Source organism: Malus sylvestris, chromosome 5, assembly GCF_916048215.2.
Source record: "Malus sylvestris chromosome 5, drMalSylv7.2, whole genome shotgun sequence".
Classification (NCBI taxonomy): domain Eukaryota; kingdom Viridiplantae; phylum Streptophyta; class Magnoliopsida; order Rosales; family Rosaceae; genus Malus; species Malus sylvestris.
Window position 1 is genome coordinate 30,569,066 of NC_062264.1, and position 24,873 is coordinate 30,593,938.

The 24,873-nt window shown below is 39.6% G+C and overlaps 1 protein-coding gene across 1 annotated transcript; it reads left to right on the forward strand.

Moving 5' to 3' along the window:
- The first annotated feature begins 14,274 nt into the window (after positions 1–14,274).
- On the forward strand, positions 14,275–14,766 carry LOC126622768 (glycine-rich protein 23-like). The gene has a single exon (XM_050291491.1). The coding sequence runs from the start codon at positions 14,275–14,277 to the stop codon at positions 14,764–14,766; it is 492 nt and encodes a 163-aa protein (XP_050147448.1).
- The last annotated feature ends 10,107 nt before the right edge of the window (positions 14,767–24,873 follow it).

Below are 24,873 nucleotides of genomic sequence, written 5' to 3' on the forward strand. Positions count from 1 at the left end.
GAAATCTGGACATTTCAAATTTGATTTAATTGTTATAATTATTATAACTTTTAGAAAGATCTTTTATTTATAGCAGTTAGATCAAATTTCAAGAATCTGGATTCCTAGGATTTAGTGAGAGAGATCCGGAGGGGATCTCTTCCATTGGAAAGGGATCATCTCCGGATCCCTTCCTCCTAATCCACCAAGTCCAGGGATCCAGGCCTTTGAAATTTGATCAAACGGCTAAAGTTATTATAAATTTTAATGTGAGCCCCTATTTGTGGTCGTTGGATTAAATTTCAACGGTCAGGATCCCTAAATTTGAAATTTGTTACTCTGTCGATTTTTCCTATTTTCCCTAATTATACAAGTAGAAAAGAATTAGCGTGGATGAAGCTCGTCCCATTAACTTAATTTTGTTTTTTGGTTAATTACTTCTGGGTTTTGGGTTTGGCTTTAATAAACTCTTTTTTTTAATGATCATAAACCAAAGAACATTGTTGTCTATCGTATCGTCTTCGTCACTAGTACATGAGTTTGAGAGAAAGTAATGGAATGTGAGTGATTGATCCACCGTTTATATTTGCACAACACATATTATGTGTGTATATACGTTGGATAAATGAGGGACTACAAATATTGTTTGGATTACGTTAATGAGTCCAAATTGCACCGCCAAGATGAAAAATGGTGATTATGTCGTAACTTCACCGATTATGAACAAAGGTTGCGGTGTCAATCTTTCACTTTAGACTTAATGAGGATACCATAATATAATGACACTTTGATTTTGTAGAAATTTAAATTGGGCTTCATCTTTTACTTGTATAGTGATTGTGGAGCCAAAAATAATCACAAGATGACACGTGGATTTTTGGGTAAAAGATGATAAAAATACCCTTGAGGCATACCGGGATTCCTACGCGCGAGCAGCGGACAATCATCTGTCAATCAAGTCAAAAGTGTCCAAAATAGGTAACAAATTTAAAGATGTTCTCATCCATCCTCATCTTAGGTAATTATTTTATAACCTACATAACATTCCATTTAAGTGGAGGTTAATTAGCTAATTAATGGATTAATTCATAATTAATCTATTAATCACCAATTAAATCATCCATTACAACCCCAAAAATACCCAAGGGCCGGCCACTCTTTCTTCCAAAGAGGGCCGGTCATGCTCTATAAATAGGACTCCATTTTCTCTAAAAAGCTAGTTCCACACTCTTGAAAAACTCCAAAAAACTCTCCAAATATTTTTCTCCCTAAATTCTAACTTCGGCATCGGAGGTTCTTCGGCCAAAGCCCCCCCCATTCATAGTGGGCGCGTGAGGCTGTTGGCCTTAACCCAAGGTGTTAATTGTTTTGTAGGTGCAATTTTGTCCAAAAAGAAGAATGCGGAAATTTGCATCCACAATGATCACAAATATTCTTGACATGTCTATTTTTATTTTTTTTCGTGTTCCACTCATGGTGGGCAATGTAAATCGCGTTGTCTAGATGAAAATGATAGTCATGCTATAACTTAATCATGCGTTGATTATCCTCAAAGCTTGTGGCCTCATATTTCACTTTTTATTTAATAACAATGTCATAACTTAAAAACTTGTTGAATTTAAACTGACTTTCATATTTTATTTTTGTAGTGATAACAAGTGACTAACATGTTTAAAAAACTTTACCGTGTCGGCATGGCGGACATTTTAAATCTCACTACCAAAATGTCAAATGGTAGTCATGCTGTAACTTGAGTAGGCATTTATAATAATTAAAGATTGGGGGCGTCAATTTCACTTTTCACTTAAGAGCACTTCCACCTGTTAACAAATGTGTTCAGGCCAGCCCCCCCAAAAACCTACTCCACCCACCCAATAGGCTGGCCCAAAGTGGAAGGCAGCTTTGAGCCCAGCACATAATTGACTGAGCAAGAAATCGGGTTGTATGACGTATGGTTGACGTCAGCCACGTGAAACCCTTTTTTTGAGCTAGGTGCGTGGAAAACACGCGCACGTGGGCATGAGTTGCCGACAGAGTCACAAAGGTGGGGCCCACGCAGGCGCATTATGGGATTCTAGCATGGGGATTTGTGGCGCCTCCATGTCCGTTGGATTTCCAATGGTAAAAAAATTTGAAATTCAAAATTAATGGCTACTAACATGGCACAATCTGTACTGTTCGATTTTTAGATCAACGGTCCATATTTTTTGGCCATAAAAATTTATTATTATTATTTTATATATAATATTTTAATAAAATTGACTAGGCTATTTAGTTTTAGGAGTGGAGATGCATTTGGCAAATTATTGTTTATTGGAGTCAATTACTATTCATTGTGGTGGATTAAATGAATTTTGGGCTAGCTCATTTTTTAGGGGTGGAGTTGCTCTAATGAGGATACCATAACCTATTGGTGTATAGATTTTGTTCAAATTTAAACTGGATTTCTTCTTCTAGTTATGTAGTGATAACAAATGGCTAATAGGCCTAAAAGACCTTACCGTGTTCTCGGCATGGCGGACATTCTAAATCTCGCTGCCTAAATGACAAATAGTAGTCATGCCGTAACTTGACTAGGCATTGATTATAATTAAAGATTGACTTTTTAGCCAAAATGGTTATTGAGATTTGCATAACTTATTACTTTGGTATTTGAGATTTGAAATATATATAATTGGTCCTTGAGTTTGTCCACAATCAATCATTTTGGTCATTCCACAAAAATCTCCATAAAATAAGAATAAAATGATAAAAATACCCTCAATTTTTGTCAAATCATTTTGGCTATTGTTTATTATATTGAGGGTAATTTTATCATTTTAATCCTTATTTAACATAATTTTTCACCGAATGACCAAAATGATTGATGGTAGACAATCTTAAGGATCACTTCTATTGATTTCAAATCTCATGGACCAAAGTGAGGAGTTAAGCAAATCTCAGAGACTATTTTGACTAAAAAACCTTAAAGATTAGGGCTTTGTCTTTCACTTTTCACTTAATGAGAATACAATAACCTAATGGCAGATACATTTCGTTCAAATTTAAACTAGATTTCATTTTCTAATTTTGTTGTGGTAACAAATGGCTAACATGCCTAAAAGACCTTACCGTGTTCTCGGCATGGTGGACATTTTAAATCTCACTACCTAAATGACAAATGGTAGTCATGCCGTAAATTGAGTAGGCATTGATTATAATTAAAGATTCGTGCGTCGGTCTTTCACTTTCCACTTAATGAGGATACCATAATCTACTGGAGTAAAGATTTTCTTCAAATTTAAACTGAATTTCTTCTTCTAATTCTATAGTGATAACAAATGGTTAACATGCCTAAAAGACTTTTCCGTGTTCTCGGCATGGTGAACATTAAATTGCACTGCCCAGATGACCCAGCGGTAGTCATGTTTAACGATGCATTGATTATAATTAAAGCTTGGCATCAATCTTTCTTTTCACTTAATGAGGATACCATAAAAGCAGTAACACATTGGCCTTGTTTTTGAGAAAAAAGTATGATATTCATTAACGATAGAAATATGTACAATCAATGAGGATAGGGTGCATACAATGGGCCTCGATAAAACCTTGCCTGGAACTTCAACCCAGTCGAAAGGAAAAGGTGTCCCGCACCAAACAAATTAGGAAATACTATCCTCAGAGAAGATCCACAATTACATCAGGAGGTTCTTCAAACCAAAGAATAGGATTATCACAACTAAGACTCATTCGTGCTAATTTGTGCGCCACTTTATTCGTCTCCCTACCTCTAAAACCAACTTTCCATTGGGGCAATGCCTGAATCATCGAGCAAGGATCATTTAGAATATTTCGGAACGGCGAGTGATCCTGTTGACCATCTAGTTGAAGAGCTGCCATCACAAGTAACGCATCCCCTTCGAAAACCAAGGCTTGTAATTGCTTTTCCTTGACCAACCAAGCAGTATCCCTAGTTGCCATAGTCTCGGCCAGCAGAGGGGAAGGAATACCATCATGCTTCTTTGCCAAGGCCGCCACAAATTCATGCCTATCATTCCGAATCACCACCCCAACTGCCACCAATACTTCTATTTTCATCCTAAGCCGCATCAAAAATACACTTGTACCATCCTTCTCCTTGCTTCTTCCATTTTTGAGAAACTTTACAGCTGTGTTTCTCATTTTTTCCATGCCAGTGTTGGAATTCTTTCATCCAACTAATTGCCCGATAAATTAGTTCCATCGATTCAAGTTCTTTTCTTTCCACATACTCCAAAGAAGAATAAGGAAAGATATTCTATAATTTTCATTGCATGACCAAATTTCGTTTGAAGGTTGGGTTTTTTGGAGAGACGTATGAAAGGCTCTGGTGTTTGACCCATATTGAGACCTTAAGGTATCTCTTTCTATCAATTGATTATGAATCTACCCCAGTCACACACTGCACGACTTCTATTTGTTAGAGGGTTTAGGGTTTAGGGTACTATCTCTTGACAACTCACCTGCAAGTTTAGCTATCCAATCCATCATATTCTCCATTGTGTTCGTCAGGCTCTGTAGCCTCAACGGACAAGACAACCACACCGACGCTGCTCTCGGACAATTTCGTATTAAATGCACTAAAGTTTCATTTTCTCCATTACAAAACATGTACACATCGTCCATGGTGATTTTCTTTTTTCTCAAGTTATCGCGGGTTGGTAAAGCATTCCAACAAATTCGCCAAACACAAATCTTCACTTTCTCAGGTACTCGAGCCCTCCACTAGGCCTTCTATAGAAAATTAATTTATACGGCAATTGAGGATCGGCTACTTAACCATGCACCTCACCCATGAAGCTTGAAAGATAATAGGCACTCTTGGTTGTAAATTTCCCATTTGGCTCCGCATTCCAAACAAATTGGTCTAGTGGTTTTCGTGTACCAAGGGGAATACTTTGAATCAAGAGAGCTTCCTCTTCCCAAAATAACTCATTTATAATGTCCAAATTCCAACTAACGCCCTCCTCTTGTGAGATCAACTTAGACACCGTGTCTAACCGATCCATCCCCACCGGTATAGGACTGAGCACTTTGAAGAAACTTTTCCTCGATAACAAACTATCCCCCTATATTTTAATAGATGCTCCATCCCCCACTCTCCACCGAGCTCCAGCCCTAATTACTTTGCGGGCTTCCACTATACTTCTTCAACCCTCATTACTTTGAGGGCGGGCTTCCACTATACTTCTTCAACCATAAGATGAATTTGTCTTCACCGGTGGTGTCGAAAGAAAATAAGGGATACAGCTTGGGCTACCGTTTTTATCAATATCACATTGGCCTTGTTGAAATTGAAATTGTGTTTCGTCTTTTACTTTTGTAATGATATCAAATGACTAACCATGCCTGAAAGACCTTGCCCTGTTCTCGGCATGGTGGGCCTTTTAAACTGCGTTGCTCATTTGGTAAATCAACAGCAGGTCGAGCTAGGATTCGAAGTTTGCGGGCTTTGGTTTTTTTTTTTTTTTTTTTTTTTTTTTTTTTTGCGGGGGAGGAATTATTTAACTTCCAAAATATTCAACAAAATAAAAAAGGTAATACTAGGTAGACCAAATTTTTAAATCAAATTTACAAATCAAATAATGTGTTACTAATAGGAAATAACATGTTAATCAATACTTAAGTAATACTTCAATCGTCAACAATCACATCATTCTGTTTACAAAATTTAATTTAACATTTTGGTTTCCCCAGTATTACCCAAAAAAAAATAAGAAAAATCTATTATTTGTCAGTTGTATCCTTTTTTTTTTTTTTGTCAAATGATAAATTTTTTAGATTAGATGTTAGATTAGGAAGCCAACGGAGTTTGGACCAATGCCGCGGTGTAAGGACAACACTCATTTTCACCATTGTGATAGAGGGCCACTTGCACTTGCAGTAACCTATTTTTTCATTGAATAACTTGTTTATTATAATTTGCAAAGCAATAATGTATAAATGGGCTAAATTAGGAAAGAAAGTCAAAGGTTATTAACCACCCAGAATTTAATGGGGGCCAATTAGCTTAAAATGGGGCAAATTTCTATCAGGATTTGCATGATATAGTATGAAGTGGTTGAAGATTAGGAAGCTTGGGGGGCCATAACCGTTGGGGATTTAAATGTGGTTATGTGACAAATGGTAGTGTAGAAATATGACGAAAATATCACTCGAATAGAGGGATTTTTGTGGGGTGACGAAAATATTTCTCAACTACAACTCACTATATATATGAGTGTTCTTTTTCAGGAAATTATATATATTCTTTTACTTGATTGGATAACTAAATATTATTTGGTTGGAATTAAAGAAGTCCATATATTATTTATGATCAAAGAAATATTATATGCTTTGACAAATTAATTGCAAGAGTGAATTTGAATGCAAATTCAAGCGGTGAGATTTCTCAGATAAAATAAAAAAAGTTTATTTTTCTTCTTTTAGTTTGGCCACTCATTCCTTTTCAGAAATGAAACCTCTCTACGACTGCGATCATCGTAGAGTCCTTTTCTATGGTAACACATTCCTCACCGTTCACTGATTATAAACTATATAATTATACTAACTCAATGAAGTCCATTGTTTCTGATCGAAGAAATGTTATCTTCTGCTAAATGTTAAACACGGCGTCCCCAAAGATGAGATTGATTCTAATTGGTCACGAGTATATTGTAATGACTTTCATGCCCCAGCTGAAAGCAAAACCATCTGCCATCTGCATGATGGAGCCAGAAACATTTTCAATGTGAACAACTTTAAATGATGAAATTAAAGAGAAAATTCAATACAGTGTTATTAATTTATTGTCCAACTACATAATTTTGGGTAATTGGTGTTTAGAACGCTAAAATTGTAAATTATTAGCTAATGAAAAAACTTACATAACGAAGAAGGGTAAGAGAATAGAAAAAGTGTAAAACGTAAGACATGTTGCAGTCCTATTAGATTATGAATGTGATTGTGTAAGTTCTAGTAGATCTAGTGATATCTCATATATTCCTATTATGAGTTGATTACCTATTAAGAGTTGTAATCCTAAAAGTGTAAGGAATTAACCGTTCCTACTACTATAAATAAAGGCACAATGGGGTGAAATAGAACACACCCACAATTACACATCTCTATCTTCTCTCTACGATTGCTGCACCTCTCTCTCTTTCTATGGCCTTCATAATTTTTCAGTAAATTACAACAAGACAATAATTTATATTTTTTTTTTAACAAACAATATTTTCTACACTAATGGGAAGGGGTGGCTAAGTCTCACAATAAGCTAGCAATAATGTAGTTCAAATTCTCCTTTGGCAAGAATCGAACTTAAGACCTCTCATTTACAAGTGAAGAGGAATACCACGAGATTTTAATACTAAGTGACTAAAGTAATTTATATTTTTAATTAGAGCAAATTTTCATCACAAAATTAGTTGAGTGGGAGCAGCTGCCCTAGCGGACATATAATGCGTCCATGGCCATCTGCCATCACATAGAGATTTAGTTTTATATATTCACCATGTTTACTTTTTATGTATGAAAATAAAAATAAATGAGTATGATTCCTTTCACACATGTACTAACACCTAGTGAATAGAAGAAAAATGATTATGAGAAAGAAGCCACTCTCATGTTTATCCCAATAACATAGGGGTTGTTTTATCCCATATCTAATCTTTCACCATTTCTTCTAATTAGGGGTGGTTAAAAAATTTGAAAATTGAAAGAACCGAAGCTAATAAAATCAAACAAAAAAATCAAACCGAATTTGAAAAATCAAACCGATCCGAAATTGGTTGGTTTGATTTCTGTTTCAGTGGTTCAAAAATTGAACCGGACCAAATCGATTTAACCTTTAAAACGACGTCGCTTAACTCCAAAATGATGTCGTTTTTTTACCCCTATAACCCTAGTTGCTCGCCTGCTCCTCGCTTCTTCTTCCGTACTTCTTCGCTTTGTGTTGCTTTGCTGCAGCTCACCCGCAACACTTCTCTCTCTCTCTCTATCTCTCTGTCTCTCTTCGACTCTTCAAGTAGAATTTGATCATATCTTTAATTAGCACGATGTTGCTGCAGATTGGACCGTGAGTGGGAAAATAAGAGCACAAGCGTGATGCCTAACAGAGTCGAAGAAAGCCTAGGTCATGGACGGAGTGATATCATTGTGGCAGGGAAGCTGGCAATTAGAAGTTCTAATCCCTCATTTCTCCCATGATAGAGTTTTGAGTGAAGGTTTGTCCAACACCGGGGCATTCCCCTTCTCAATTGGGGCTTATAAGGAATTTGTCCTTTAGATTTGTAATTTAGGATTGGGTTGTATTTTTTTTTTGTCATTTTTCCTTGTATTATGAGGGGTTAGGTCCATGTCCCCTGACTAGGTGTACCATTTTTTCGATATCAATAAAATTTCCCCTCGTACGGTCGATGTTTTCTTAAGAAAAAAAAAATCATCTTTTATTTCTTGAAGGATACTACATTGTTATCAGATCCTGAAAAGCTAGCCGGATGTGGCAATCATTTCTGGATTACAAACAGGGCTGGCCAGATCGATTATTTTGAATGAAGACATTGTGCTAAGAGGAGATTCCTTTGGATGATCAAGAGTCAAACAAGCAGATGAAGGATTGTGGTGATATGATCAGTAGAGCTTTTGGTTAGTATGATAATTAGTGGTCATTTTCCACATTGCTAGAAACATTCTCAAAAGCCCTACAAACTCGAAGCACATAGGCAATAGCAATCCAAGTCAAAATGCATACATTTCCTTAACTTTGCTACCATGCCTAATTCAATCTAGCAAAGCTTGACAAATATATATTATATATGTTGATGCACAAAATTGGAGAGGTCTTGGAACAACGTAAATCCGACCGTGAATCTGCAAGAAATGTAAATAACACAAGATGTATCGTGGTTCATCCCAATGTTTGGGCTACGTCCACACTGATATTGTATTTCTGAGAGGATTATAAGGGAGAGAGTGTGAGGATCTCAGGCCTAAGAATTGGCCTTTGTAATGAGAACGAGGCTTTGAGAGGGGGTGAGAGGGCCTAAGAATTGTAAGGGTGATGAGTCCTTTTATAGAATAATGGCTCCTCACTTATTACATATTTTCCCCTTCCTTTATTACATAATTACATTTAAGTCCCCCGAGTATTTGTACGAGATCTAAATACGGAAGCCCTAAGTATGGTATAAACAGTAGTCCTCCAAGTCTTCAGTCAAGAGAGTCTTTTGGCTGGAGACTTGAAATTCAGTCTATGTGTGGGCCGAAGTAACTAGATGTCGTCTTGACCTGAATACTCGATATGAGGCGGTGCTCAATCTAAAATGATGCTCAACTAGAAGTAGCACATGTTGCGAGGCTGCTCGGCTTGTGACTTATGTTGCCTTGGTTGGCTCGGCTCGTGGCGTTAAAGGTAAAGGAGTCCCTTTTATAGAATAAGGGCTCGCTTCTCAATACATGAATGATGGGCTAGAGTTGATGCTCGCGGTGAGGCGGCTGCTTAGCAGGCGGCGATGCTCTCTAATGATGGTGAGGGAGTCTCTTTTATAAACTAAGGGCTCGCTCCTCAATACATAAGTGATGGGTTAGGAGTGATACTCGTGGCTAGGCGGTTGCTCAGCAGGCGGCGATGCTCTCTAATGAAGATGAGAGAGTCACTTTTATAAAATAAGGGATCGCTTCTCTGTACATGAATAATGGGTGCTCTCTAATAAAGGTGAAGGAGTCCCTTTTATAAAATAAGGGCTCGCTCCTCAGTACATAAATAATGAGCTAAGTCCCCCAAATATTTTTCATGAGGCCCAGTTGAGGCCCAATATATGGTACATAATGTAGTCCCCCAAGTTTTCAGTCAATAGAGTCTGTTGGCTGGAGACTTCAAATTGAATCCATGTATGGGCCAAAGTGGCGGTTGTTCGGATGAGGTATTTGTATACCCTGCACTGAAGCTTTGTAGGTGAAGCTTTGCAAGTAAAGCTTTTGAAGCTAAAGCTCTGTAAATGAAGATTTTGAAGCTAGAGCTTTTGTAAATGAAGCTTTTGAACATGGAGCTTCTGTAAATGAAGCTTTTGAAGCTAGAACTTTTGTAAATGAAGCTTTTGAATCTAGAGCTCTATAAATGAAACTTTTGAAGCTAGAGCTTTTGTAAATGAAGCTTTTGAAGCTGATTGACATGAGTGATGCTCATGAATGTTTATGTTGATTGATATGAGTGATGCTCATGGATGTTGACATGAGTGATGCTCATAAATGTTTATGTATGATTGATATGAGTAATGCTCATGAATGTTTATGTATGATTGACATGAGTAATGCTCATGTATAATTTGGGAGTACTAGACGTACTTTGATCACCTGGTTGATGGTAATAGCGGCAGGTTGCCGAAATAATTTTGGAGTACTGGGCGTACTTTTGATCGCCTGGTTGGTGATAATAGCGGAAGGTTGCCGAATAATTTTGAAGTACTGGGCATACTTTTGATCACCTGGTTTGTGATAATAGTGGCAGGTTGCCGAATAATTTTGGAGCCATAGGGCCTGACTCTTTTGGGCATATGGGCATTGGCCCTCCCCATAACATTCCAGCCCATTACTTTGGGCTTGACGTTTTTTTTTTTAATTTTTTTTATTACCCTCTGATGGGGTTTATACAGATGTCTCCAAAAGATAAGAAAAATAAATTACATCACTTTAAAGTAAGGAACCCTTATCTTCTTCCTACGTCTTCCCGTAGCTTTCTCAAAAAATAGGAACATGCACGATGAAAGTGTGGGCATCTTCTTTGGCTTTAGTAAGATTTCCATTTTTCTTTTTCTTTTGCATTGTCCCCATGCTCTCGAGGAGAGCCTCTCTTTTTCTTTTTCTTACTTTTGCATGTGGGTGGTTGACATCGCTCCATCCCCACATTCTCCTTACATATTGTCAAAAGACAGACCCACTAGTCAGTTTGAAAATCCAGGCTAGCAAATCTGCAGCTGCAGTAAGAGCATCTGTCCAGACTATAGCTTTTCTTAGTGACATGATGGCTGGATTGCTTCACTGGTGTGCAATTGGCGCATGCCATCTCCACAAACTTCTTCAGACACTTTCCTCCTTTTCCTTTTCTACTTTGCTTTCTTAGTGACATGATGGCTGGATTGCTTCACTGGTGTGCAATTGGCGCATGCCATCTCCATAAACTTCTTCAGACCCTTTCCTCATTTTCCTTTTTCTTTTCTATATTTTGCTTTGCTCTTTTCTTTTTCTGCTTTGTTCCTCTTTTTTTTTTTTTTTTTTTTTTTTTTTTGCTTTCGGCTGGTTGTTGCTGGGACTTTGCTTTTGTAATCAAACACATTATCGCAGCAACTGCAGGAACGGAAGAGCATGGAGAAAATGCCATTTCTATCAGGGAACAGTTTATATCCGGTCAAGAGTGGAGGAACAGTTTATATCACAATTACGCAGTCTTGCTCCAGCTGATATCCCTGTTGAACGACAGTCCCAGAACTCAAGAATGCAGGAAAAACAGCCAGATCTCCCTCCTTTAAGCGATAGTCAAGTAGCAGTGGAACGTGATGACAACCATGAAAGAAATGATGTGGTCTCTAATATGCATACTCTTCTTCGTTGCTTTTCCAGTACAATGTGGATCCAGTTTGTGAAGGTGATGACTTCGACGGTGGAGGGAGCTCTGAACTCTTCAGAACCCGCGAAGCTTACTGAGCTCTTGGTATCTAGCGGAGTGAAGCACGAGATGAAGACTCCGACAACTGAAAAGGCGACGACAGCGACCACACTCCGGCCATAGCCGCTTCTTCTGAGCACGGGTCTTGGTGCCAAGGTAAATGTTCCGGTACTGTGCGCCGCCGTGGCGCAAGATATCGTCAGCCTCTTAATCCCCGTTGTGGATATATAAAATTTCATCTTCCTCTACAACAGTTGCAACAGAAACTCCGCCTCTGCAGCAGCTTCATATCAATGCGACGGCTACGTTCTATCGAGGCCAGAGAGCGAAGAGCAGCTGTCTCGAGTTCAGTCGAGATTTTTGGTGAAGAGTGGCTGAGCTTTCCATTGAAACCCATCTGGACCTCAAGATCTCCACCCCCACGGCGCCCGGACAGCGACAAATCAGGAGAGGTGGGTCTGAGGAACCTCTCAAAGATGGCCATGACTAAGAACAGGAAGATAAGGATGGCAGTGGCTACGAATCCAAACGATACCGCATTGACAGAGCTGTTGAAAGAAGGGGAATGAGGAGGACGGCTGCTTGGATGGTCCTCTCTCAGCATGTTTAGTGGAGCTCTTATTGGCGACCATTGAAAGCTAACTTCTTTCACAACAAGCATTCTCATTTTTCACCTCTCTTTCTTTCTATAAATGTATTCGAGCTCTCAAATTTCACAGCATTTTAAGTTAGAGAGAGAGAGAAAGGAGTTTGTGGCAGCAGTAAATGGTTTTTACAGTGGTTATGGAGGTGTTTGGTTATGAGGTTTCTGCAGATTCACGGTGGATATTGTGGTGAGGTTTCACGGTGGTGAGATGAAAAAATAAAAGAGAACCGATATAGCTTTTCGTGTCGTTTTCCACAGACGGTGCCAAATGTTGATGCACAAAACCGGAGGGGTCTTGGAACAACGTAAATCCGACCGTGAATTTGCAAGAAATGTAAATAACACAAGATGTATCGTGGTTCACCCCAAGGTTTGGGCTACGTCCACACTAATATTGTATTTCTGAAAGGATTGTGAGGGAGAGGGATTGTGAGGGAGAGAGTGTGAGGATCTCAGGCCTCTCTCAATTGTGAGGGTGAAGAGTCCTTTTATAGAATAAGGGCTCATCACTTATTACATATTTGCCAATTCCTTTATTACGTAATTACATTTAAGTCCCTCAAGTATTTGTACGAGATCTATATACGGAGACCCTAAGTATGATATAAACAATATATAAAATAAAGAACAACGGTGATGTTTAAACTTAAAATCCAAGCATATTTCAGGAAAATATGCTTTTAATATCATGCTTTATTCTAGTTAGTTCTTGACTATTAGGATCAATTAACAAGATGCTGTGTTCCCAACTGAAGAGCAAACCGCTGATGTTCTTACCAAAGGGTTACTTGAAATGAAAAGCTTGTCCGAGACTCCTCTCTAAAGTTTCTTGCTTCGTTCTTCCATTTTCTCAGTTTCTTAATCAATGCATAGCTTGGTTCTCACTGTTAATAGTTTTGATCAAAAGTATCTAGTTAGATCTTTTTTATTCGTTCCAACTGTACATCGAATGACAATTTTCGCACTGTGAATTAGAATGTGTTTGGAATGAACGTTGTTGGAAATCAAGAAGTGGTTGAAAAATAGTAATTAAAAACAGTTAGGAAGATCAGTAAAAAGGCCCAGGAATTCTATACAAAGTCTGGTGGCAGTGCATTATATATCAACTTTCGCCCAACTCCAAATCCAAGCCACATACGAACTTGGTGGTCAATATCGTTTATTATCTCATCCAGTCCACATTTAGTCCTCTTGTCAGGCAGCAAGCTGTCTTTGCATCAGTTCACCTGCAACATTAGCATGGACCGCTCTGATATTAATCAATAAATTACAATGATAATCGCAAAAGTTCATAAGAAAAACACAATCATCAAAATTGACAATGAAGGGCAGCTCGAGTTCCAAACTATATACATGTCATCATCTAATTGAATAAGTAATTTTTATATCATGGTACCTGGGATTCACTTAAGAAATTAAGTTCAGGTTTATCATATATAAAAGTAATTAGTAATATGAGAAATGAATTTAATCGGTGCATGAATCTGCTCTGATACCATAAATGTAGTTGCGGTTCTATATATTATAAAAATTAATTTTTAGTATGTGAAGTAGCTCAACTCCTTATAAACACATGCAAAGTTCTTTAGTTGTCCCGATCTGAGATTTACACTCTCAACTTGGACATGCCGGTGTGGGTGGCTGTACAAGCACACCAGTGTACTACATAGGAGGAGTGCTCCTAGTTTGGTACAAACCTCAAACATATATTGAATTGTGAATCTGGTAAAGTAAAATGGTTAAGCAGTTTTAAGCTTTATCATCAAGATTATCGATCAGCCTCAGAAACATATGACAGCTTAGCTAACTAGTTATTAGCTACCAAAAGTAAAGCCCCTGCCTTGTGCATTAAACTTTCTTTACTACGTACAACTGCCCCCCACCGCTCATCTTGCCTTTAAAAGCAACCCTCAACCCACTTCTCTTCTAAACCAAGTGAGCTAAAGACACCAAAAGCAGTGAAAAATCTAGAGAGAGAGAGAGAGAGATGGCAAGGTGGTGCATTGTGGTGGTTCTTGCTCTAGTTGTAGCTCACACAACAGCTAGAAATGTGCCTATGCCAAATGACGCTGGTTTCAAAGACCAAAAGAACTTTATTGGTGGAGCTGGTGGCTTCTCAGGCGTTGGCGACAGTGGGCTCCCATTTGCTGGAGCAGGGGCAGGAGTTGGTGGCAGTCTTCCTGGCGGACTTGGTGGCGGCGCTGGAGGGATAGGTGGAGTTGCTGGCCTTGGAGGACTTGGTGGTGGTAGTGGTGGAATCGGTGGCTTAGGTGGTAGTGGTGGCTTACCCGGTTTTGGTGGCTTAGGCGGCGCTGGCGGTTTGGGTGGTGTCGGTGGACTGGGAGGGACAAGTGGCTTGGGTGGACTTGGTGGATTAGGTGGCGCGGCTGGTGGTGTTTTGGGCGGTGCTGGTGCAGGTGTTGGTGGGGGAGTCGGTGGTGGTGTTGGTGGTGGAAGTGGTGTTCTTCCTTACCCTTGAAGACTTGAGTTAAAATGTTTGCATTATTAATGTCTACTTCTTTGTTTATTTGTTTAAGTTAGCTGTTGAAGTGTATTTGCCAGTTAATTATATGTGACTGAGATTATGAGCTAGGGTTATTTCACTTATGTCTTCCTAGCTAGTTAATGTTTCTGTCGTCTTTATTAATCTCAGTAACCCATATTGTTCTGTACTACTGTTCCATCTTTAGCGAATATTAATGAAAAAAATCCATTTGTCTCCTAATCCATGTTTCGGTTCTAAATAACATAGTATAAAATTTCTTTCAGAATTTGCCAAAAAGTACATCAAATGTTTCCCAGAATCCATCCAGCAGCTTGTTAATTTGCTTGATGACAATGTTAATTCACAGGGCTATGTGCATTCTGTAACATTTGCATTTCCCTCAAGAATCCTCGTTTTATTTTCTTTTCAGTGTTTAAAAAAACTGAAACGGAAATCTTCGCCTTAGGATTGATGTTTTTTACTCAATATCCCCTTTTAATATAGAAAATGTTTTACTATCCATATGAGTCAAACATGAGATATTTAATTTACATGTACAAAAAATATCACTAGAACGTAATCTTGGTGGCTTTTGTTTTACTTATGTGAAATCACAAATATATAGTTCATGTGAAATTGGACCAAGAGTAAGTATTCCAAATTATGCAGCATCTATTGATTGTGCGTTCTACTTATGAGTCTTGACCAACATACCTAGCATTTTTTGCATTAATTTGGTTCTCTAAATTATATCATATTAGGCCAAAAAGGATTAAGATTCCACATGAATTTGAATTTTGAATGACAATAAGGATGACAACTTACATATTTTGTTCAAGTGAAGGTAGAAAAAAATCATGAAGGAAACTTATCCATGACTTATCCATCTTCTATCTTCACTTGAATAACTACGCAAGTTGACATCCATACTTCTATTTAACATTCATTGAATCTAGTGGATCATCCGAGTCAAGCCAATCCTAAATATTGAGCCCTATAGTTATTATTTCATATTGATATGTTGCAATACTAGGGTTTGGGTTTGGAACATATGCATTTCTTCCCTAAGTCTATTACTTCCTCTTAGCCTTGCAAACTAAAGCCAATAACTCTTCATTTCTATCACCTGACAATAATGTGAGGACCTCAGTATAGACGATGACTGCAGACATAATCATAAAGTGTGATAAATTAAATGTGTCTGGTAAAATGATACATTTATGAGGAGGCCCAATGTTAGCTTTGGATGGCAGACTGAATTGAATATAGTAGCCAGAAAGCATCAACGTCCGCTCAGCAGTAAAGAACAACCACATGCTGCTTCAAGTGTTCTGGTTGAGGGATCATATCATATATGCAGTAAAATGGAACATGCATATATGCAGCTGGTTATTAGATCTTACCAAACCATTTGAAGCGTGTCACATGCATGGTGAGCACAAATTTTTCCTTCATCGCAGGATATACGAGTGCTACATTTAGCATTCCATGGTCCACAAATTAAAAGGGTTTTGATTTACTTGGTGTTTTCTCAGTTTGTCTTCGTTGATTTAAGCACCAGAAGTTATTACGTCACCAAGAATATGATTAAATCGCTATGAAGTTGAAGCTGGTTAATTTACAATTTTAATGGTAGAAAACTTATAATATTCACACTAACATAGTTAGATCATCTCCAACCCTTGAATTAAAACCTAAACTTTTTAACCCAAAAAATTTAGGTTTTAACCCAGAAATAGTTTTTCTTCTCCAACTTTTCTGGGTTAAATTTTTAGCCCGAAATTATTAAAGAATGAATTTAGGATAATATTTTTCTCAAGGTAACTTTAAAAAAATATATATATGTAGACATAATTTAATTTTATGAATATTTTAACCTAAAAATATTTAGATTTCGATAAATATTGAAAATCACTAAATCAGCACCATGAAACAAAACACTACGAAAGAATAGAAAACATATAAAATAAATTTTTTTTAAATTACTTTAGCCGTTGAATTTAAATTTGGACCGCTAGATTTTTTTTTACCGTTGGATTTAATCAAATTAGATCTTAGCCATTGGACTGAATTTATAAATATAAAACCAAAAAAGAATACACATATATGGTGAGCCAATCCCACGAACCCAGGGGGAATCCTAGGCTAAATTTGCCCCTGTTTGGGCCCAGAATATTGGTTTGGGCCGAGATGTATTCTCGGCCCGGAAGGCCATACAAAAAGGTTACCATGGATCGTTTAGTTCATAGGCTTCCTAACCTAGGTCGATCAAGTCATGCTGCGAGACGAGTAATTGAATCCTGGCGCAATAAGGAGTTTCGGCAAGATATGGATAGAAGTGAATCCAGTTTGATAAAGGATTGGGTTCAAAGTTATAGTGAAAATAGGATTGGTCGAGATGGTGTTTGATTAGAAAAAGAAATCCTAATCCGAGTAGGGTTTTAACTCGGTCCAGAAAGTACCTGGTGCTATAAATAGAAGAGGTTGTGCATCGTTCAAAGCCTTTTCAATTCAACACACAACTGCCCTGCGCAAATTCTCTCAACAACCTTGAGATTTTTTTTTACCGTTGGATTTAATCAAATTAGATCTTAGCCATTGGACTGAATTTATAAATATAAAACTAAAAAAAAAATACACATATATGGTGAGCCAATCCCACAAACCCAGGGGGAATCCTGGGCTAAATTTGCCCTTGTTTGGGCCCAAAATATTGGTTTGGGCCGAGATGTATTCTCGGCCCGGAAGGCCTTACAAAAAGGTTACCGTGGATCGTTTAGTTCATGGGCTTCCTAACCTAGGTCGATCAAGTCATGCTGCGAGACGAGTAATTGAATCCTGGCGCAATAAGGAGTTTCGGCAAGATATGGATAGAAGTGAATCTGGTTTGATAAAGGATTGGGTTCAAAGTTATAGTGAAAATAGGATTGGTCAAGATGGTGTTTGATTAGAAAAAGAAATCCTAATCCGAGTAGGGTTTTAACTCGGTCTAGAAAGTACCTGGTGCTATAAATAGAAGAGGTTGTGCATCGTTCAAAGCCCCTTCAATTCAACACACAACTGCCCTGCGCAAATTCTCTCAACAACCTTGAGATTTTTTTCCTTTTCCTTTTTCGCCAACACACCTTCAGTTTGGATAAACAGCATTGTGAAGGCAACCAGTGATATCTTTAGTCGACATAGATAAAACTGTCACCGTAGAACCAGTCGGTCTCGCAGCATCTTCAGTTGGCATAAATAGCACTGCGTCGAAGGTGACTGGTTATCTATCCAAGTCTCGGTCGAAAAGAATTTCCGAATCCTTATTGGTCAAGGTCATCTCATTAGTCTTCTCAACAAAGTGAGGTGTTACAGTTTATTAGGCTCAGCACATTGCACGCCGAGTTAGTTTATGATTGGATACTCTCAAGTGGGATTTAAAGTTCGGCATTCCGACAGCCGAACCACGTTTATTGTTAAGACATATATCCGCTTTGAGTATTTGTGCCTTACACTTTGGTGTCGATTCGGAGTGAGTTTACTCTGACGAATACCATCATTGTGACCGAATCCGACGATGACGATTTGTGAACTTCGTAAGAATAGTAGCCTTGTCTTCAAGTTCGAGAACCCAAGAGGCTGAGACATGTTCCTTCCTCGGTCGCAATCGTGAGATGCAGAAGTCAGTCGTACACCCAACGCAACATCAACAAAGTTTACTTGTCAGCTGAGCTCGACCGACGAGTTGGCATGCCTTGCATTAAACCGAAAGACGTAGTTAGCTCATAAAATACTCAGCCTGCGCGCCACGTAGACTTGGTAGTTTTTAGGGTCAACATTTTAGCAGACCCAGTGGGACCCAATGCTAAACTACGAAGTTCATGCCAATTGAAACACGATCGGTTAAAAAGAAAACATCTATGGGAAATCAACAACCGATTTGCCAATTCAGAACATAAGAAAAAGTGTATCACAGGCATAGAATCCCCTTAGTGCTGTGACACCTGAGTCCACAAGCGCAACTCGCCAAGAAAAGGAAATTGGTCTCGGCAGTCAGCTTTACAGTCTAGAAATCCGTAACAAAAACACATGCGTTCTCAATGAAGGGATAGTGGAGGACTGTGATGAGGATGGTGGCGAAGGCTCTGATCCACCAACAAGGTCGTTTCTTCGAAGACGACTTGACGAATAGTCTAGGGTGGTTGAATAGACGTTTAGTCAAGGACGATAAACTGCACGACGTGATACGCAATAACAGTAAGGTACAAAACAAATTGCTTGAAATATTGGTTAGCAAGGTCTGCGACGACAGGCCATTCGATATTTTCCGGCAATTGCCACCAAGGAATAATCTGTTGCCAGTAGTACAGGTCAAGCCAATTCCTACTCGGCTCAAGCCAATTGACTTAGAAAAAAAAAAGGATCGAGTAGTAGGACAGATGGACCTAACCAGAGAGTGGAAGTAACGTCCGTCGATATAACCGAGGTCCAGCAGATGATTGATTCGACCATGAAAAAGGGGCCGAAGTTCCCTAAATCCATCCATCCATATCCAGCTTACGTGGAACGGTTCAAATATCCTAAAGGTTTCAAAATTCCAGATTTTAGTCTTTTCGCTGGAGAATCGTCTTTGTCTTCGTTAGAACATGTGGCTCGTTTCACCGCGCAATGCGGAGATGTCAACAGTGATTTTCACAAGCTGCGGTTCTTTAAATTTTCATTGACAGGTTCAGCATTTGCCTGGTATATCAACATTCCACCTAATTCCATCCAAAGCTGGGAGGAATTGGTCGAAAGATTTCACGAGCAATTTTATCGGCCAAGATGGAAATGTTAGTTTCTTCGTTGGCAATGATGGCTCAAGCATCTTATGAGTCACCAATGGATTATCTTACCAGATTTAAATCAGCCAAGAATTAGTGCCGAGTACCTCTCCCTGAAGTCAAGTTTGTTAGACTTGCTTTGAACGAACTCGATGTAGAATACAAAAAGAAATTTTTGGGGGCAAACTTTCAGGATATGTATGAATTAGCCCAGCATGTCGAGCAATATGACTATTTGCTCCGAGAAGAGAAGATGTTGAAACCCTCATCTCGATGGACAATTTACAAAAACCCTACGGTCAATTACGCATTGACCGAATGCGAGGAATCTCAATACGTCAGCATGGACACAGCCGAGATAGTAATAGATAAACCATGCGTGTGCAAGGCATTGACTCAAATTAATTCCAAGGAGGTCAAAACCCACTCGACCACTGAAGAAACAGCAAAAACATCAAAAGTTTATACCTTTAATATCACAAAGGCCGAATCAATTTTTGATCAATTTCTATCAGCCAAGATCATTAAACTTCAGCCAGGGCATAATATTCCCAAGACCGAAGAACTTGAAGGAAGGACATATTGCAAATACCATAACTCGACAAAGAATGCAACAAACAATTGTGTCATATTTCGTGATAATATCCAGTGCTGGATTGACAAAGGCAAGTTAAAGTTTCCTGAAAAACGCATGACGATTGATACTGATCCATTCCCTTCAGCGACAGTCGGCATGGTAGACGCTCGTTTGCCCAAGAGCAAAGGAAAAGAGAAGGTCGAATTTACCCCAGAACAACACATCCGACAACCAAGCTCCTAGCCTCGACTCAAGATCAACTTATTTTCCAATGCGCCACCTATTGAGCTCTCAGGACCGGCCATAGTTGAACCAATGTTAAACTACAATGACGAAGAAAATGGCGGGCCAATAGTACCACAGATCCTAAAGAAAGGTTCCTAACCTCGACTCAAGATCGACTTGTTTTCTAATGCACCACTCACCGAACTCTCAGGACTTGCCATAGTCGAGTCCATGTCAGACTACAGCGAAGATGGAAATGACGGGCCGATAGTTATGTGTAGCAATTGTAAGGCACGCATTGTATTAACCTAGCCCAAGAGGAAACTACTTCCGATACAGACACCGATATCACAACACCAATCGACAATTACAGCGAAACCTTCAAATGAACTTAGTGAAGGCCAACGCCAGAAAGTATTCGACAGGCTCAGCCCAAAGAAACAGACAGATGGTTCTACATCGATCAAACGACGCATTGATTTTGACGCACCGTTTTACAACGAGGATTATTATTCCCGCAATTCCAGTAGTTCGAGCTCATCAGCAAATTAAAAAACCTTCAAGCCACCTGAACCACGTGATCAACGTTGGTACAGCTACAATTCTCCCACCGGCATGTATACCACATTATCCAAATCGTAGAAACGTCGACGTTAGCGTATAGATTGCTTGGCTCGACGGCAAGCAGCCCAGTCTGTTTCGACCACTAAATGGCAGTCGAAAAAGACGGCAGGAAGCGAAGATGATCGGCCAACCCCAACAATCATGGCTAAATTACAAGGGTAAAAGGAAACCAAACGGGACTTCGAAACTACCATTGAAGCAGCTGAGAAGCGCATCAAACTTCTTCTTTGGCCCGGGGAAATGAAAGCTCGTTTCGAGCAATTTAAGAAAGATGCTGAAAGCCAACGACTTGTATGGGTTGCCGAATGCCTGCCAAAAAGCTCTTGACCTGGCATTAACTTGCGCCGATGCTGAGCAGATCATCCAAAAAATCATTGATCCAGCAATGAAAGCCAGATTCCAGCACATTCGAGAGGCTAGGGTTCTCGGCTTCAAGGTCGACCTAAACACGGATATTGACAGAGCGAAACTCCCTTTTTCTCTTGAAGATTTTCAACACCTTCGATATCACTTCAAAGTTTTTTTTATCGTCTTCTTGTTCGGCTTAATAGCCGATGAGACAGAGCGGGTGGCATGTCTGGACGCTTACCTGGACACTAGGAATGCCCGGATCGCCTATGAGGAACGAGCTCACAAAATATGGCAGGAGCAGAGTCCGACACCAGATACATGCAAGCCCGAAGACGACAGTCAACAGGATACAGTGTCAAATTGCGTGGCACAAGGGCCTGAATATGTTGAGACACACAGAGAGCCGGCCGTGAATGCTCCAACACACGATGATATAGTTCTCACCACTCCAGAAGATGACGACTAGGATCTAATGGGCCCTTCAGTCCTCGAAAATATGGAAATCAGCATAATCCATGTTCTCCCTATTGAATTTCAGCTGACTACGCACCAACCAAGTTCCATGGATGGTGATGTGGTCACCGAGGAGGCAACACAAGTTGATTTCATCACTATTGCTGAAGACGAGTCAACTAACGGCGACGATAAGCTTAAAACAGTTTTGGACATCTTGTTCCCCCGTTCTTCGTCGACTAATCTTCAACATTTAAAACCATTGTATGTCACGACCCATATTGAAGGCTATCCAATCTCCAAGATTTTCGTTGATTGTGGAGCAACAGTCAATATCATGCCTGTATCCGTCATGAAAGCCTTACGACAATCCACCGACAAACTCATTCCTTCAAGAATAACCATGAGTAGCTTTGTCGGTGACAAGTCTCAGACCAAATGAGTATTCCCTCTAGAGGTAAACATCGCAGGTCGCAATCACATGACCGTATTTTTTATCATCGACTCCAAGACCGAATATAATGCTTTGCTCGGTAGGGATTGGATTCATCAAACAAATTGCATTTCTTCTTCTTTATATCAAGTTCTCATTTTTTTGGATGGTAAATCAGTTGTGGTCTACCCGACCAACACTCAGCCGTTTGAAACCAACATGATTCATGCCCGCTATTATGATGATCACGTCGGCCATATTACCCTACAGGGTTTTAATGAAGATGGACGGCCGACCCAAATCTCAATCCAAAAAGCCATCGGGGTAAGCGTCGAGACTGTCCACCAGGATTCGACGTGACTCGGTTTGGCCAATTTACTCCCTACCACTGATGATTGACAACAAAAGCGAGAGGCATCGGGCCGCGGTTTCATCTACGATGGAACGCCTGTTGGCCCATTGGTATGCTATTTCCAAGCACCTGCATTCGGGCATCAACTTAATATAATTTTTTACCGAAGAAGATAACGGCCCAGCACTATCGTTGGATAAAGTTCGGGCTACACCGGTCGAGCTCGACGACATCCACCTCCAAGTTAAGGATCCTCTAGAGGAAATAAATGTTGGCACGACCGACGATCATCGGTCGCTATTTATTAGTGTATTATTACCCCATGCCATGAAAGTTGAACTCCATCAATTACTTCACGAGTTTAAAGATTGTTTTGCTTAGAGTTATCATGAGAAGTCAGGTCTCGATCGGACCCTTGTCGAACATGAATTACGTATCAAACCTGGTTGCAAGCCTTTTCGACAACCTCCTTGACGATTCTCGACCGAACTACAGCTTGACATAAAAGATGAAATTGTTCGACTGTTAAATGTCGGGTTTATCCGAACTGCTCGATACATCGAGTGGTTGGCGAATATCGTATCGGTGGATGCATATCCCATGCCAATTTCGGATTTGCTAATCGACGTCACGGCTAATCATGACATGTTGTCATTCATAGATGGACATGCTGGTTATAACCAGATATTTATTACTGAGGCCGATGTTCATAAAACTGCTTTCCGCTGCCCAAGGGCACTTGGAACCTATGAGTGGGTAGTCATGCCATTCGGTCTCAAAAATGCTAGTGCCACATATCAACATGCAATGAACACTATTTTCCATGACCTAATCGGCACAACCATAGAAGTATATATTGATGATGTCGTGGTCAAATCGAAAAGTCATCGAACGCATATTGATGATCTTCGATAACCTTAAGATGAACCCGGCCAAATGCGCCTTTGGTGTGTCGGTCGGCAACTTCTTAGGATTTCTTGTCTACCATCGCAGCATCAAGGTAGACGAGAACAAAGCTCGTGCGATTATTGACGCTCCATACCCGACGACCAAAAAATAACTCCAATCCTTGCTGGGGAAAATAAATTTTCTTCGCCGCTTCATAGCTAATTTCGCTGGTAAAATCACGGCCTTCTCTATGCCTTTGAAACTTAAGGACTCCGACGAGTTTGAATGGCGTGAAGAACATCGAGCGGCTCTCACACAAATCAAAGTTGCTCTTGCAACTCCACCCGTTCTTGTATCGCCTCGACGTGATAAACTCATTAAGCTTTACATTTTTGCAGCCAAAGAATCCATCGGTTGCCTCCTCGTGCAAGATACAGATACTAGGCGAGAACAAACTATTTTCTATCTCAACCGAAACCTCAATACTCCAGAGATCAATTATTCACCCGTCAGAAGCTTTATTTGGCTTTGTTCTTCGCTGCCTCCAAACTCTGACACTACATGCTCCCATCCGTTTCGCAGGTCATCGCCCAGACAGATGTCATTCGATATATGCTTACTCGGCCAATAGTCAAAGGCCGAATCAGGAAATGAACACTGGCCCTATCAGAGTTTAGTTTGCAGTACGTCCCACAAAAAGCCGTCAAAGGACAAGCGCTTGCTGATTTCTTAACCCATCACCCTTCTCTTTATGGGTTCGGGGGCAATGATGTTGAAATCGAAATGGTGAACACACGTGACAATTATTGGACGATGTATTTCGATAGTTCCAGCACGTCGACATCAGCCGGCGTGAGGATCTTCCTCCAGTCTCCACACCAACACCGTTGGTTCTTTTCCCTTAAGTTGGATTTTGATTGTACCAACAATTAGGCTGAGTACGAAGCCTTTATTATCGACCTTAGCGTACGTCATGATTTGCACGCTGCCAGGTCCTCGTTTTCGACGATTCAGAGCTTGTGATCAACCAACTCAATAGAACTTTTCGGTGTATGAGTTATACTCTGGCATGTGGCATTCTCGAAAAAATGATAAAAGAAAGACCTGGCATGTGGCATTTAAAATTGCATGAAGCTTTATGGGCATGACGCGATGTTAACCTATGGACATGACGTGATGTTACCAGTCAAGCTAAGTGTAAATTCTTTACGCGTGATCGAGTAGAGTAGTTTGTCCAACGCCGAATACAACCAGGCCAAGTTATAAGAGTTAAAAGATTTGGAAGAAGATCAACTTGACGTTTACAATCTTCTAGTGGCACAAAAGAAAATTACCGAGCGAGCTTATAATCAAAGAGTCAAATAAAAAAAGTTCAGCGAATAAGAGTTGGTTTGGC

Bases quoted from the DNA above. Each gene is read 5' to 3' on its own strand.
- LOC126622768 (XM_050291491.1), top strand. From the start codon at position 14,275: ATGGCAAGGTGGTGCATTGTGGTGGTTCTTGCTCTAGTTGTAGCTCAC.